We start from the raw sequence: 17,672 nt of genomic DNA on the forward strand, positions 1-17,672 counted from the left end.
TGTATAAATTCACAAAACCAAACAAGGCAGGGAGGAGTGCTCACCTTCAGGATGTGTGTTAATGATACACTTCCGTGTTGTCTACACCTACTGTGGGCCTCCTCATGTATAAGAGAGACCTGTGAAGTATATTTGAACTGCGTAAGAGCTAACTGAATCCTATGGAAATAGAAACTTACCAAAGGAAACCCGGAATATGCTAAGCCTTCTTGGCATCCAAAGTATTGAACTTGTATACTCACTTGTCCACATTGCTGATTCCTTCCATGCCATCCTTGTATGCTTGAAATTAGGGAAGGGTAATTGTGATGTGGTTACAGCTGGAATTTTTATTTATGGTGTAGTCACTCCGGGATATGATGCAGAATTGTAGTTTTTTTTTGTCATAATGCGGTGTCTGATTTTCTGGAATTCAATAAAGTTTTTTTCTATGTAGCCAAAGTTGAACAACATAGTCACACCCCTGTAAAGGACAGTTTTTGACAGTTCATTAGTTGTAGGCTCGGTTCACATTAGCTTTTGCCAACGGAACCGCTTTGGCCCCTAATAATGCATTACATTCAGGGGAAGGGAGGGGGTGAGAGGGGGAGCCATGTAATTTTTGCCCAGGGCTCCATTTTAGTTAGAACAGTCAAGAGCAACTCATGGAGAACTTTGTGGTTGACTTGTGAGCCTCTTACTGTCTGTTCATGGTACTGTGACAGGGACAAACTCAGAATTTTCATGGGAGGTCTCCCTCAGCCATGCACAATACAGTATAATAATATGGTAGGACATCATGCTGGGTACACATAATGCAATTTCCCATCCCATCCAATTATTTCCTAAATTTCCGATCTGCCCCCGATCAACAACGGAATCGATCAGGAGAAGTTTGTACAGATAATAATGAGGACAGCTGACATTGATAATGAAGAGGAAAGTTAAGCATTCACACAGCAGGGCACAGGGCTGTGCTCATACCTGACTCTGTTAAAGGAAACATCCAAGCAAGATAAAAAAAACAAAATCCACTTACCTGGGGCTTCCTCTAGCCCCTGGCTGCCGTCCTGTGCCCCCACCGCAGCTCAAGTGGCTCCCGGTGTCCTGCGCTGTAGAAGCCGACCTCGCCAGGTCGGCTTCCAAGTCTTCTTCTTGTGCGTTCCACGGCGCGGGTCACGTGGTCCAGCTGACGTCGTCAGGTCTGTACTGCGTAGTCGGCCGGACCACGTGACCCGTGTGTGGAGTTCACAAGAAGCCAACCTGTCGAGGTCGGCTTCTGTAGCACAGGACACCAGGAGCCACTTGAGCTGCGGCAAGGGCACAGGACGGCAGCCAGGGGCTGAAGGAAGCCCCAGGTAAGTGGTTTTTTTTTTATTTTGCTTGGACCTTCCCTTTAAGTCCCCAGAGCTGCTCCATGCTCTGTACACATGCTGCTGCTCCATCCAAAGTAAACTGTAGCAGGGAAAGAAAGGGGGCAGTGCAGTAAACTGCAGAATACCTGCAGATATTCTGGTGTCTCAACTTTTGCCTGTCAGAAGACACTGCACTGGCCATGGTCTGAGGGGAGATTCTGGGCAGCTGTAATCCCCCCCTGTATTTGCCTATGTGTGATCAATCATATCTGGTTTTCTTCCTGTTTTAACCTACACAGGAAGCAGAAAGTGACAATAGTAATTTGATTGTGAATCAGCCGATCAGAGACTGAAATCACCTGATCAAATGTATCACATGCTTGAGAATTTCTGCAGAATGAATTAACCATCTTTGCTGACAAGTAATGAAAGAGTACGGCTTTTCCTGTTCTCATAATATGGCACAACGATAAAACAAAAGCCGATATTTATGAAGCATACCTTCTTTTTGGCCGATTTTCAACTTAGAATCTCCAGTGACACTCGAAAACTCTTCCTGATGGGTGACTTTATTATCAACCATTACAGTACGTTTTGTGTGCTCTGTTTGGGTGACTGTCTTTTCGGTCTTTCCACCTTGCTGCCATTTCATTTGCACATCAGTCTTGACAGTCTGGGTTGTGATCTCAGTTCTACTTCCACCTGCTACATGAACTGTCTTTTGTTGGTCAGTGAAAGTAGATCCTGAAATATAAAAAGAAAGACCTTGTCTTGCCTACAGACGGGACAGAGAGCCGAATGTTTTCACAAGCGTTTTGCTTTATTGCTATATTTAGAAGCTCGAAGCGGCAAAAGGATTGTCTGCTCCTTTATTAGTCTGTGTGACAGGTGCAACAGAGTCAAGCGCCACATTCACTTTTTCATTACAGCTATTCTAATAATTAGGCTGATGTAATTACCAAGGAGCTCAGAAAGGGCTGCACAGACGCTACTTGTCTTGTGACCTTTGTGACAAAGACAGCGGATTATGGCGAGTCATCAAGGCGGAGCTCGTGTTAGTTCACATACAGCCAAATGTTTCATTTCTTTTTTTGCTTGTCTCATACTAACACCCAACACGTGATATCATAACAAGAATGCTAGAAGCATATCAAAGAGTTCAGCGCACACCTGTTAAAATGGATGTTAACAGCTCATATGATCACAATAAATGTATGTGCTTTGCTCCAGTAATTTGTATTGTATTGCTGAGTGTAGTGCTGTACGGCATTTGAAGTTGGTGCATAGAGTGCCATGGCCCACGGAACCCCTGGGTTCCACACATTTATGTGAATAAAACTATTGTGATCAATTAGGGCCCTTTTCCACTAGCTAACATGTGCAGGAACGCGTAACACGTTGTGCAGGCGTTACCACGCACGGCATGATGGGGGAAGTGGAGTTTCGGCGCAAATCTGCAGCACTAGTACTAATTAACTCAACAGAAAATTGCTTGCGCTGCGTGATTAAATGTTCCCTGAGGCGTTACATCACAACACACACTTTATGCATTGCTAGATCTGAAAAGTAAAATGCAAGTCTATGGACTTTCATTGTACATTGGTCATCACATACGATTTACATTGCGTCAAAATAGGCATGAACATATCTGGTGTGAAAGGGCCCTTAAGAAGTGTAAGGTTCTCTTCCTTATTAAAGTGGTTATGCTCATATTGCTAATTATCCAGCGTGTTCTTATACAATGTATCATGCCCGTGCCCCCCATAGTATACATGGCTGTGTATGATAGTGTTAATAGTTAAACAATAATTAATGAGGCACTGTAATGACATATAGTAGAATGCAGTGAATCATTCAGGATATGCACTTTAAGATTCCTGGTTTCACCATCAGAAACACTTCCTATACCTATATGTTGCTGTATATTGAATGTAGTCCTGCCCTCTATATATTGCTGTATATTGAATGTAACCCTGCCCTCCTCCTCCTCCTCCTGTGATGTTGAGCCCAGTCTGACTAGCTAGGCAGAATCCCCTCCCAGCATTCTGGGAGACCAGGTATATTTTGAAGTGCTTTGGAACTCTCATGAAATAAAACATTCCTCACAGCTGCACCTGCCAGGGCTAAAGATGTTGCCGCATGTGATACATTTCAGAATGTAACTCAGGGACAGGAAAGATTGTACAATCGGAAAACGGTGACTTAATAATTCATTAAGTAATATTGTATTTGGGAATAGCAGGGAGTAACTAAAAGTCAATGGGGGTTTCTCAACAATACTTTGGAAGAAAGGCCCTTACCTGAAGAAAGAAATAAGGCCCTGATTACAGTACAAACCACCATATGAGTATGTACTCTTTTCTTAAAAAAAACACGTCTTGGATTAAATTTAAGCAGGCATATACCTTATACAATAACTATATAGCATGTGTCCCCCAAACAACATAAATCAGCACTGTGCCCCATGCTACACATACAACATGATGAGCAACATGTTCGCGGATCCCCAACCAATATACTGTAATTAGGTGGAATGTTGGCCCCCAAACAACATAATTAGGTAGCGTGTCCCTTTAAACATCATAGTTAGGGAGAGTGTCTTTTGAACAAATATACAGCACCCCCCCCCCCCCCCCCCCCCAAAAACAAAACAAAAAAAAACAAACCCTCAAAATAATTTGATTGAGACTAGCACTAGCACAACACTAAAACCTAACTCACCCCTTTTCATAAACCTCTTCCTGATGCCTAAACCTAACTTTTCCCCAGTGTAACCCTGCCTCACCTTAATCCCTGATCCTATCAATTAACACTTACTTATCTTTCATTGTATACTTAAGATTCAACACCTTTCACATTTCCTGCAACTTCTGGCACCTGCCAATTATTGTGGCTTTTGAAACCAAAGGCGTTGCTAAAATTTCCATGGGCACCCCTTGGCACTAATTAATCGGGAGGCATGCACCACAGAAGAAAATGGGTGTGATCATAACAGTCATAAGTGGGGCCAAGTGAAGCAGGGAGTAACTAAATGTCAACGGGTTCCTCAACAAAACTTTGGATGAAACACCCTCAACCTGAAAGAAGAAATAAGGCCCTGATTACTGTACAAACCGCCATAGGAGTATGTACTCTCTTCAACAAAAAAACACCCCTTAGGTTAAAACTAATCAGGCATATACCTTACACAATAATTATGCAGCATGTGTCCCCCAAACAACATAAATCAGCAGTGTGCCCCATCCCCCCCCCCCCCCCCACACACACACACACACACAACATAATCAGCAACATGTCTCTGGACCCCAAAACAATATAATTAGGTGGAATGTTGGCCCCCACACAACATAATTAGGCAGCATGTCCTCTTAAACATCATAGTTAGGGAGAGTGTCTCTTAAATATATAGTCCCCTTCACCCCCAAATAACCCCAAAATGATTTCATTGAAACTGGCACCAGCACAGCACTAGTCCACACCCTCACATATACCAGCTGATCCAAGTTGATCCGGGGGAAGACAAAAAAAACCCCTTACAAGGCTCATACAAAAAAATGCAACCCTCAAGGCAACTAAAAAAAAACTGTATTTATTTAAAACCAATAATGGACCCCCAGGCATTTTCTCTCGTGCAATTTTTTTTAAAAACCTAGCCTAAATATTTATGTACTACTAACAACCCAAACAACATAATATGGCAGTGTTTCTCCCTAAACAGCATAATTAGGCATAGTGTTTCTCAAATAAATACTTAGGCAGCATTTGCTTCTCGAAGTGCATAATCCCGTAGTCCTCCAAAGCAGCATATTTATGCAGCATTACTTCCCCAATGAAACCATAACTATGTTGCATTTCCCCCAAATCAACATAGTTAGGCAGTGTCCCTCCAAACAACATACTTGGGGAGAATGTTAACCCCAGACAACATAATCAGGCAGCATGTACCCTCAAATAATATAGTTATGCAGAATTTCACCCCAAACAACATAATTAGGTAGCATTTTCCGGGCAGCAGAGCTCCTTCCTACGCGTCTAATCACAACTCCATCTTGGCCACACCCCCTAGGTAGCATTTCCTACTCAACAGGATAATAAAGCAGAGTGTCTCCAAAAGAAATAATTATGCAGCTTTCCCCCAAACATCATAATAAGGTAGTGTATCCCCAAACAACATAATTAGAAAGCATGTCCCCTCAAGCACCAGAATTATGCAGCAATCCCCTCTGCCCAACAACACAAACAGTGTTTTCCCCTCAAACAAAATAACTAGGCAAAGTGCCAGCAGTGCAACATTAGGCAGCAGATTAAACCAAAGCACATGAATAGGCAGAGTGTTCCTTACACATAACACATAACTATGAAGTGTAACATGAACACAGTCAGGTTTTGTGCCCCCAAAACATAATTAGGCAGTGCATCTCCTAAACATAATTACACAACTATAACTAGGCAGTATGCTCCCACATCATAATGAGGCAGTGCATCATCAAAACGTAGTAAGGCAGAGTGCCCTCCAAACATAACTGGAGAGACTTCCCCCCCCCCCCCCAATCTCAGGTGTTAGTAGGCACTTATAAATAAAAATAAACATTGGACTTATCTAATTCACATTTTGTACCCTCTCTATCTTCAGCATTGAATCTCTCAAGTGCTGAACTACATTGAAGTACCAGGATATGTACTGTAGCACATATTACTCTCTATCACAGGAGATAGCTCTGCTTCTGCACTGTCTTTTGCCTGGTAAGATCCCAAAGCTGAACTATTTAGTCACATGGAATGATCTGGGACACCAATCTTAAATATGTGGGGCACGGGCCCTGAATATTTAGCAGTACCAAGCAGTGATGCCTCTGTAGAGAACCTAAACCGACCCCATATACCGATATGTTTTGGTGTTTAGCCGGTAGTTAGGTAAGGTGAATCTTCCTGCTCTCATTTTGTCTCTCAAATAGTTTCAGGCAGGGGTCACACTTGTCGGCTTTCGTGCGCGTTTTCTGCACAGAAAAACTGATTTCAACTGAGAACTCATGTTAATCAATGAGCTAGGTCACACTTGAATGTAGATTTTGTGCGCAGAAAAAAAACTGACATCTTGCGCAATTTGTCAGTTTTCTCTATAAATTACATTAGCTGTTGTAAGGTAGAGGTCACACTTGTCTTTCAGGTTTCTGAAAAGTGTAGAAACTGAAAGACAAGTATGACCGCTGCCTCAGGGTTTAGTAAGTGCACTTCATATTAGGGTTAGGCGAAGGTTAGTTTCATGGTTACAATAGTGTTAAGATTTAGTTACAGTTAGTGTTAAGTAGAATATTCTGGTTACGTTTTGGTAGGAGGTTAATGTATGGTTAAGGATGAAATAAAAGTATAACGTAAGCCAAATCCTTTTTACTTTAGATTTGGATTGATTGAGGAAGGGTTAGAACACCTGTCACGTTTTTATTGCTGTTTATGTCTTCATAAGCTAGGTTTAGGGCGCGATTCCACTTGAGCGGCGCGCGTCTGCTCTTCTGGGTCTGCGGGGAAAGCAGACGAATCCCATCAGCCGTGCCATGCACGACTATGGGATCCGCAGCCTCCCGCGCCGATTCGGATGGAAAAGCCGTCCGTCCGATTCGGCCGGCATTATCATTGCACCCTATGGCAGAGTTTCCCCCCACTATTTCCGCTCAAGTGGAAACGCGCCCTCACACTCCTTTTCTGTTCTTGATGATCTTAGGATATGAAATAAAGGACATCTTCTCAAATGGTGCAACAAAAATCTCACAGATTTTCTAATTATTTTCCACATGACTAAAAAAAAGTTTAGTAAGTATAGGGTTGGGGAGCTCTGCTGTATTGTACCAATTCATTTGAAGTGAGAATTTTGGACAGAACCATTTTACCATCAGGACTTCACCAGTGTGTCCAGGTTATTTGTAATCTCAGACTGCACATTTAGGATCATGTAAGAAAGTACAAACATGTAGAGTGAACGAACAACTGAAGTATAACTTAAATCCGTTTATGAGTCAGGCATCATGGAATTTCAAACGTTTATACAGAGATCACTGTAGGAGTGCAAAATATTACACTGGGTTGTGATAAGGATTATGGATTTTCTGCCCAAGAGCAAGTCTAATGTCAGAAATATTATTTTTTGGTATTCTAAAAAAAAATGAGAGGTTCATGTTCTTCATAATTGAAATGTGTATTCTGTAACATATTTACCTTCCAAGTCCAATCTTAAAGTCATATCAGTTCATACCTTGCACTAATGAAGGTCAGAAAGCTTAATAAAGATCTCCACAAGTTCCAACAAAATTTCCATTCCATTTTTTGTTTTGTTTTTCTCACAAACATCAGGTGCGTAGAAAAAGCTTTGTTCCAAAGAAGAAGCTCAATCTTCATCAATACGCTTTTAGCGCTGGGAAACAGTGTTAATAGTCTTTTGCCCCACGACTATGCAGGTAATAACTAATACAATAAGCCTCAGAGTGGATATGCTCTAATTTGCTAGGGTCCACAGCCTCCTTACATGAAGAGGATGTTAAAGAACGAAGAGTACAATGTAGTACAAATATAGATGCCAAAGTTCAAGTTGGCTTTGCCTCATCTAAGGGTCACATCAAAAGATACAATCACTTCCAAATGCTAGGTTGCACCTTGTATCTCGAAAGTGTTCTGGGGTGCAAAAACTATCTTCCTAGATCTGCCTAGGCACACACCCACAGAGCTTGTTTCTGTTCTATTAGTTGTGATTAACTGAAGTCAAAGAAATCACTTCTAAAATATCTTGTAAGGTGCCCAAACACAGGGTGAAAGAAGAGTGTATGCAATAAACTGTGTTAGGCAAAATTATGTGCGTAATGTCATACACATGATGAGTAGAGTGTAATGCATTGTATGTAATGTATTGTATAGTAAAACTTTAGGCAGGTTATTCTGTTTAAAACTGTTTATTGCATACTCTATAGAGTGCCTGTGCTACTGGCTGCAATTTTCTCAGACAGATTCTGACTGATGCAATCCAGGCAGGATCAGCAGCCACATCCACTGAGCCTAGTGAAAACCGATTCAAAGTAAACAGTTTTGAGACAGAAAGAGTTTAGAATTTAGCTAGTAAGAATTAACTTGTTGCCGACCACATCACGCCGATGGGTGTGGCCGCGGCGGCAGGCCCAGGACCATCTAACGCCGACCGGCGTACAGTCCTTGGGTCTTGTTTTGCAGGAGATTGCCTTCTAACCGCTCCGCCTTCAGCCTCCCAGCGGCGATCGCCGCCCCGGAGACTGTTAGACGGCAAAACCATCTGTGACACTGCTGTCCCCCTGGGACACAGGAAAGCGATTGTCTCTCATAGGCTGAAGCCTATGACAGCCGATCGCTGTGATTGGCTGGCTGGGGGGAGGGAGTTAGGTTAAAAATATAAAAAAATAGGGAAATGTAATAGTAAAATAATAATATAAATATTTGTAAAAATAAATAAACACTTGGGGGAGATCAGACCCCACCAACAGGAAGCTCTGTTGATGGGGAAAAAAGAGGGGGGGGGGGGAATCACTTGTGTGCCGAGTTGTGCGGCCCTGCAGTAAGGCCTTAAAGCTGCAGTGGTCAATTAACCAAAAATGGTCTGGTCTTTAGGGGGGTTTAACACTGCGGTCCTCAAGTGGTTAATAAGCACAGCAATGCTGTAACTCTTTACAATACATGCTTCATTCAGTAATTTTCATGTGATCCATGAAAATTATCTTGTATTTATTAAAGATCATTTAAACTGTCAGCAACAAAATAAAGCTGCACACTGTGAAAGATGGAGTGTGAAGGGATCAGAGCACCTGATGGCTGTTTCGCCTCTGCTAACGCTTTCACAGATGCCTGCTTGATGACAAGTTATGCATGGAGCTAGAATAACAACTCTCTAAGTGGAATAACACGCTGACTTGTCTGGATTTAGCCTTCACCAACAAGACAATGCAAGGCAGGTTACAATATTTACTACTAAGAGGGGCATCTAGTGGACAAACTGAACATCACAGAGCCTTTTTAGTAGCAATAGATTATTGTACTATGTTAGCCATCAGTTAAAGGACGACTGTAGTGAGAAGAATATGGAGGCTGCCATATTTATTTCCTTTTACATAACGCCAGTTGACTGGAAGCCCTGCTGATCTATTTGGCTGTAGTAGTGTTTGATTAACACCAGAAACAAGCATGCAGCTAATCTTGACAGACTTGAAAATAATGCTAGAAACACTTGGCGGGTTGATTCATTAAGTTGTGCTGCTAAAGCAGTGCAGCTTAATGAGAGGAGCGCGAGTTAGGCGCACGCTACACGCTGTAGTGCAAGGTAGTGTGAGCTGCGAACTTACTCACTCTCCTTCTAAGTAACGGCTGCTCCACTGAACCCCTCCCTGAGCCCCAGTGAGTCCAGTGGCTTTAATTGACATGAAACCCACACTTTGATTGGCCCAATAGGCTGCCTGTTGAGTGGCCGGTCACGTCCAATTAAGCCACTGGAACCGCTGGGGCTCAGGGAGGGTTCAGTGGAGCAGCCGTTACTTATAAAGAGTGTTAGTGAGTTAGCAACGCACGCTACCTTGCACTACAGCATGTAGCATGCACATAACTCGCGCTCCTCTCATTAAACTGCGCTGCTTCAGTGGCGCAGATTAATGAATCAACCTTTAGATCGACTGCATGCTTGTTCAGGGTCTGTGGCTAAAAGTATAAGAGGCAGGGGATCCGCTGGACAGCCAGGCAACTGGTATTGCTCAAAAGGAAATAAATATGGCAGCCTCCCTATCCCTCTTGTTACAGTTGTTTTTTAAATCTGAAAATTTGGAATCGGAATGTTACCATATATTGGCTAAATTTAAAAGATTCAAAGAATAGAGGTTGAAAGCTTACTCTTTGACTCTTTTAAAACTTTCCTCGTAAATGGTTTCATCCTGATTCAAAACTTCTTACAGAGGGGTTTTCATAAAACTTGGATCCACTTTTGCTCTCCTCTAACTGTGTGAGAATGAGAATATATGGTCACACAAAAAAAAAATCTTACCTAACACCAGGGCCGCCATCAGAAATTTTGGGGCCCCTCACAAATCATCAGTCCGCCCCCCCCCCCCCCCCCACAAACTGAGAAATGTGCGTAGCCATTACATGTTGGCAGAGCTAGTTGGAGGCTTGCTGTCCACAAATTAATCACGAATAACCACGGTGGATACTCGTGATTCAAGTTAGCTCTAATTGCCACAGCTGAGCGGCTAGATGCGGCGGGGTTAATTACCCAGAACGCCGCTCTCCGCCCAGCGTTTCAACGAGGTGCAAGTGTCCGAATGGACGCGCTGCAAGCCTCGATATCGAGCACTTCCTCCTTCAAGCCGGAAGGAGGAAGTGCTCCATCATTTTTTTAGAACCTCCCAGTTTTCTGTTTAAAAAAGCTAAAAAAGTAGGTTTAATGCTATTGTCTCATATGGTAATGATTCAGCTTTTCCCATAGTCTCGCAGTTAGCAATCATGAGGCCCCCAACAAACCATGAGGCCCCCAACAAGACAAATTCAGCAATCATGAGGCCCCCAACAAGACAAATTCAGCAATTATGAAGCCCCCAACAAGACAAATTCAGCAATCATGAGGCCCCCAACAAGACAAATTCAGCAATCGTGAGACCCCCAACAAGACAAATTCAGCAAGCATGAGGCCCCCAACAAATCATGAGGCCCCCAACAAGACAAATTCAGCAATCTTGAGGCTCCCAACAAATCATGAGGCCCCCAACAAGTAAAAATGCAATCATTAGGCCCCCAACAAGACAAATTCAGCAGTCATGAGGCACATAAATAGACAGCATTTCACATAAATAGGCAGAATGTCCCCTTATTATGGTAGACACCTCTCACCTGGATTCTGACAGGGACCCCCAGGTTAGGTAGTGAGTGACATGGAGCCCTTTAGGCAGTGAGTGACAGGGAGCCCTTTTAGGTAGTGAGTGAGTGACAGGGAGCCCCTTTAGGTAGTGAGTGAGTGACAGGGAGCCCCTTTAGGTAGTGAGTGAGTGACAGGGAGCCCCTTTAGCTAGTGAGTGAGAGACAGGGAGGCCCTTTAGCTAGTGAGTGAGTGACAGGGAGCCCCTTTAGGGAGTGAGTGAGTGACAGGGAGGCCCTTTAAGTAGTGAGTGAGTGACAGGGAGCCCCTTTAGCTAGTGAGTGAGTGACAGGAAGGCCCTTTAAGTAGTGAGTGAGTGACAGGGAGACCCTTTAAGTAGTGAGTGAGTGACAGGGAGGCCCTTTAAGTAGTGAGTGAGTGACAGGGAGGCCCTTTAGCTAGTGAGTGAGTGACAGGGAGGCCCTTTAGGGAGTGAGTGACAGGGAGGCCCTTTAAGTAGTGAGTGAGTGACAGGGAGGCCCTTTAGGTAGTGAGTGAGTGACAGGGAGGCCCTTTAAGTAGTGAGTGAGTGACAGGGAGGCCCTTTAGCTAGTGAGCGAGTGACAGGGAGCCGCCTGCCCCCCGCCGCCGCCGCTGCCTCCCCTACCTTGCCAGTGAGTGCTGCCCAGCGTCAGACCTCAAGATCAGCGGCGACCCGACCAGAGCGGGCGCTGGACGCACCCGCTCTATATGCGGAAGTGACGTCACTTCCGCATATCAGTGCGGGCGCTGGGTCCTAGCGCCCGCACTATTGTCGCCGCCTGATCGGGGTCTGACTAGGCGGAGGCGGCGGCGGCTAGAGGGATGGAGGGAGGGAGCAGCGGTCAGGGGGGGTTGAGCGGCGGCCGGGCGGCACCCGCCAGGGCCGCGGCGGGGATGGGGCCCCCCTGCAGGGCCGGGGCCCGTGACGGGAGTCACGGTTGTCCCCCCATGATGGCGGGCCTGCCTAACACTATAGATTGAGCCTTTGTATGTAAATAGGACAACACAATTGGGGTTAAAGTGCTAACATTTTCTGAATAAGTTGGATAGTGTAAACTAAAATGAGTTCAATTACTCTAGTGCACATCATGTTTCATTTTCAATGAGAAAGGGTGCACTTTACAAGAACATTTGTGTCTTTGCTGCCGCTTGTTTAGTGCTTACCGGTAGGTAATGGCAGCTTGGTAAATTTTGTCTGTATATTAGATCCTTTTTAGATTCTGTTAGTTGTTCATCCTTCTTGTAAAGGCAGCTGGGATTCCCTGAATATAGTACAAAATGGATTGGTTACTTAAATGGCTCTTCCATCTTTGTAACACTTTACCTTCCACGCCTGATTACAATGCCTTTTACTGCTCAGATTGGTATTATTGAAAATTATGCATTTGCTGCCAGTTGTGCTATCTTCTGCTAAAATCATGTTTTATTTAATCAATGACTAAAAGCATAGAGACTGCATATTTTTTATACACCTGTTAACTGCAATTGATTCTTAGATCACAGTTCTTATGGCAGTTCTTATGGCATAAATAACTTTTTGGGCCAAAACTGATGTGACTTTCCTGAGTTTAGTCATCATTACCTAAATGTGCATAGTTACTATTAGAAACAAAATTACGTCCTTTTTCGTAATTAAAATAACTTTGTTTCTATAGAAAACACGAAATTATGAAATTTTGCATTAAACGCGAATTTGCGGCAAAATGCGAAATTACGAAAACTGCAATTTTGCTCAAGGAATTCCGAATTACGGTTTGTATGGCAGTTACAAAATTACGAATATGTGTTGTAGTGGCAAAATTCACATCCAAAATTAAGGAAATGCGAAGTTACGAAAATTTCGGCTCAACACTAGCTGTGCTGCAGCGCTACTAATTTAGGGTATGAAGAGCATGGCTAGTTCCCTACTATGCCTCCAATGATCTGGAGCCCAGTGCCTGAGCAATGCCTGCCATACTCTAGATACACCTCTGACCTGGAGTCATTCTCCATAAAATGCTCACCTAGAAAATAATGAAAATCCTAGAGGAAGATCATTTTACAGCTAGCAGATCTGGTGAAATAGGTGCAGGTATCAGCAGGCATCCATTAGACACCTGTTTTAATAATCGGTACCCAGGCAGTGAGGGTGGGTAACCAATGCGGTATTAGTAGCCGGTCAGCTACTAAATATTGTGTAGTTGATAAACTAAAAAATACTAGGAGGGGATGTTAGAGTTAGGCAGTAGGAGGGTGGGTTAGTGTTAGGCATTAGGAGAAGTGGTAGCGTTAGGTACTTGGAGGGGAGGATTCATGCAAGATTGGGTGTCGGGTAACTGTATATTATAATATTGGTACAGTAATTTCAATTACCAATATTTTTACTAGTGGCACCACTCAGTACCCAACTCATGTGGGTGGCAACACAGCATGTACGCAGTGGCTGGATAGTGTAATGGTTAAGGCCTCTGCCTCTGGCACAGGAGACCTGGGTTCAAATCTCGGCTCTGCCTGTTCAGTAAGCCAGCACCTATTCAGTAAGGAGTTTCTTGGGCAAGTCTCCTTAACACTGCTACTGAGTGCGCTCTAGTGGCTGCCTCACAAGCGCTTTGAGTCCGACAGGAGAAAGGCGCTATACAAATACTGCCATTATTATTACTCACAGCAAGACTCTGGTTTTTGTCAGAGCCAAAATCATGGGTAAAAAATCTGACAGGGGACCTTTATTATGTCTACTCCATTTAATATTTAAGAAAAAAAAATGTCCCGAACTTTACTATAGGTATTGCTCTACAAAAGTTCAGGCAATAGCAAGCAAATAACCTCAGTATCAAGTAGTAAGCACATCCCCACTACACAATCTCTTTTATCCTGTATAATTAAACTGTAGAATGGGAGCTTTAAATCAGTATTCCCAGAGATTGTGAAAAGATTAGCAAAACAATTCAATAAGGTGAGGTATGCTGTATGATTGTTAATGGACTAATAAGTGTTAAGACCAGCTGACATCTGCAGAACAGCATGACTTTATTGAGGAATTGTGATATGTTTAAAGGAGAACTATCGCAAAGAATTGTAACATTTAAAATACATACATATAAAATGTAGATTTCTCCTGGAGTAAAACGCACTTTAAACTACCTTTTTCTATGTAGCTGTCACTTTTACAGTAGACTAAATAGCAGCTGCTCAGTCCACTAGTGAAGCTGGCCAGCATCTTTGTATACATCCTTTCCAGGGAATGTTTTTGTAATGAATAGCTGTAATACTGAGTGTCTCCTATGAAAAGTTGGATTAGTCCAAGATCTGTCAGATCTGGCAGCATTTTACTGCCTACTGTAAGTGACTGAAACATAGGAAAAAAGTACTTTATAGAACATTCTTCTCTCAGAGAAATGTACATTTTATTTGTATGCATTAAACATTTTACAATTTTTCATGATATTGGTCCTTTAACCTCCCTGGCGGTATGATTATTTCCAGATTTTAGGGTCTAAAAGCTATTTTTCACACGCTTTTAGACCCAAAAACCAGGAAAAAAAATCATACTGCAGGGAGATCTGCGCCAGCCCAGCACTTGCTCACCTCCTTCGGATCCAGCACTGCAATTCTCCCTCCATCCCCCAGGTGGCGCTGTAACCCTATAGTGAGATTGCTGTCTGTAGTCATGATGACGTCAAATGGCAATCTTACCCGAGGGATTAAGAGGCTCTGAGGACCGGAATGAGAATGGCTGCCAGTGTCTGGATCCTGGGGGAGGTGAGTTCTAACTGTGCTGCGCTATCTCCCTACCCCGAGTCAGGCTCGGGATTTCCTCTCCTGGCTTATTTTTTTCACCCGAGCCTGACTCCAGTTTACCGCCAAGAAGGTTAAGTGTATTTATAGAAAAATAAAGCACTTTTTGCTCCCAGATGGTTAACATACTGTAGGTGAAAAAAATAGGTGAATGCAATAAATATTATAATGATAACAGAACTTTAAGCACAATACTCATGTTTTACAGATGTAAAACACATTAATAGTACAGGATTCCAAATACAATCAGATGTTTCTCACAGAGGATAATGGAATATAGCAAGTGTATCTTGTCAAAATCACTCCAATATGCAAAATGTAAAGTATAAAGGATCCCCATTGGGGGTGGGGTTAACACCAATACTGGCCCTATATATTACATAAAACATTACTGCCGCCCCTGCTTTCTTGCCCTCAACTCTCCCATAACTAATCCTATAGCATCAGGGCCTCACCTGTATATAGCCATTAACCTAGAATAGCCTAGCCCTGTCACAATAACACGGGTAACCTTAAAAATGCTTGAACTGAAAATCAACTCAAAGAGATAATTATATGTGTAGTAGCAATGGTGTATAGAACTTTCCTGTCGTCTCATATTTAGAGATGGCCCGAACGGTTCCCCAGCGAACGGTTCCCAGCAAACTTCTGTGGTTCGTTCGCGGAGAACCGCAAACTTTTCCGGACGTTCGATTCGGCCCCATAGTGCATCATTAGGGTCAACTCTGACACTCTACATCACAGTCAGCAGGCTCATTGTAGCTAATCAGGCTACACTCCCTCCTGGTGCCACTCCCCCCCCCCTTATAAAAGGCAGGCAGCGTCAGGCATTGGACTCACTCATGTGCCTGGTGTAATTAGAGAAGGGAGAGCTGCTGCATAGAGAGCTATAGGGAAAGCTTAGTTAGGCTCTTGTAGGCTTGTTAGCTTGCTCCATGCTGATTCTTATTGCTAAAAAAGCACCCCTCAACAGCTCTTTTGAGAGCTAATCTTGTTCTTGTGATCTATTTTTTTTTTTTTTTGTGTGGCCCACTTGCATTTAATACAGCCCTGTCAGTCAGTCGCAGCTGGTCTTTGGTGTAATTGCTACTGTGCCACTGCCAGGCCCAGCACATTCAGTGACTACCTGTGTGTGTGACAGGAAGCTGCAGATTTGTAATCCCATCCCAATCATTGCACCTGTTCACTGTTCAGTGCACCTACCTACGTACGTGAGCGCATGCATTGTTAATACCACCAGTCATTGCACCTGTTCACGGCGGTACCTGTGTGTGTGTGTGAGAGAGGTGCACATTTGTAATACCCATCACTGCATATACCTACCTGTTGTTCCCTTCAGTGCACCCACCTACCTACGTGAGTGCACGCAGTGTCACTGTGCCTGTCCGGTACCTGTCTGTGTGTGACAGGTGCACATTGTAATACCCATCACTGCATATACCTACCTGTTGTTCCCTTCAGTGCACCCACCTACCTACGTGAGCGCACGCAGTGTCACTCTGCCTGTCCAGTACCTGTCTGTGTGTGACAGGTGCACATTATAATACCCATCACTGCATATACCTACCTGTTGTTCACAGTGCACCCACCTACCTACGTGAGTGCACGCAGTGTCACTGTGCCTGTCTGGTACCTGTGCGTGTGTGACAGGTGCACATTTGTAATGGTCATTGCATAATTGTTCACAGTACCTGTGTGACCGCACGCTGTGTAATATACCACTCCGAGCATACCTGTTAACTGCACCTGTGTGACAGCTGCACATTGTATTGTAATGCCAGTCACTGCATACCTTTCACTGCATCTGTGACTGCACATTGTATTATACCTTGCAGTCAGTGCATACCTTTCACTTGAATGGATGGCAGACTTGCCCTCCATAACAGATTCTCGTTAAAGGTAATAAAGTCGATTAGTGTCATATACAGCAGAGCCTCAAAAGTCCTCCTGTATTGTTATTTTTTGTCACTACCTCGGGACTTGCATGCCATGCCTGCTGCCTTCCTTGGATGTATGGTGGTAGCCGTTTCTCAGGCTCCAACTCCGGACAAGAATCGAACCCTTACTCCCCGGCCGTACGCTTTCTTTAACAATGGTAGAGAAAGAACCATCGACAGTATGAGCAGCGATGGACTACTGGGTGTGCAGGCTTGACCTGTGGCCAGAGCTGTCCCAATTTGCCATCCAACTTCTGTCTTGCCCTGCCTCAAGCGTCCTGTCAGAAAGGACCTTCAGCACAGCTGGAGGCATTGTCACTGAGAAGAGAAGTCGCCTAAGTCACAAAAGTGTTCAGTTCCTCAACTTTATCAAAATGAATGAGGCATGGATCCCGGAGGGCTACTGCCCGCCCGAAGACTAAGTCAGTCCCCACACACAGCATCTCTGCCTGCACGCCGTGTGACTTGCCTTCCCCAAGACAAAATCGGTCCCCACACAGCATCTCTGCCTGCAGGCCGCTTGACTGCCTTCTCCGCCACCACCAACAGGGTCCAGGACTCCAGGTGGATTCGCTATAATAATTTTTCTGGTCCGTGTACATGCCTGCCTAATTTTTCTGGCTGCACTGCAGTTGCAATAACAAAACAAAAGGCATGTACATGTGCCAATTCCCCTTCGTGATTGTTATCTTGCCGCGGTGAAGAGGCTTGCGTATCACAATGAAGCAATGACCTCTG

The 17,672-nt window shown here is 43.9% G+C and overlaps 1 protein-coding gene across 21 annotated transcripts in view; it reads right to left on the reverse strand.

Moving 5' to 3' along the window:
- The window catches only part of MYBPC1 (myosin binding protein C1), a 169,304-nt gene that overhangs the window by 145,417 nt on the left and 6,215 nt on the right, over nt 1-17,672 (reverse strand). For 17 of the 21 annotated variants that reach the window (XM_068276948.1, XM_068276949.1, XM_068276945.1 and 14 more), the window contains exon 2: nt 1,836-2,078. The exons of the other annotated variants lie outside the window; for them this stretch is intronic. In XM_068276948.1, the coding sequence (XP_068133049.1) occupies nt 1,836-2,078 (243 nt within the window). The remainder of the gene's footprint in view (nt 1-1,835; nt 2,079-17,672) is intronic. 21 annotated transcript variants of the gene reach the window in all.

This window comes from Hyperolius riggenbachi, chromosome 3, assembly GCF_040937935.1.
Source record: "Hyperolius riggenbachi isolate aHypRig1 chromosome 3, aHypRig1.pri, whole genome shotgun sequence".
Taxonomy (NCBI): Eukaryota; Metazoa; Chordata; class Amphibia; order Anura; family Hyperoliidae; genus Hyperolius; species Hyperolius riggenbachi.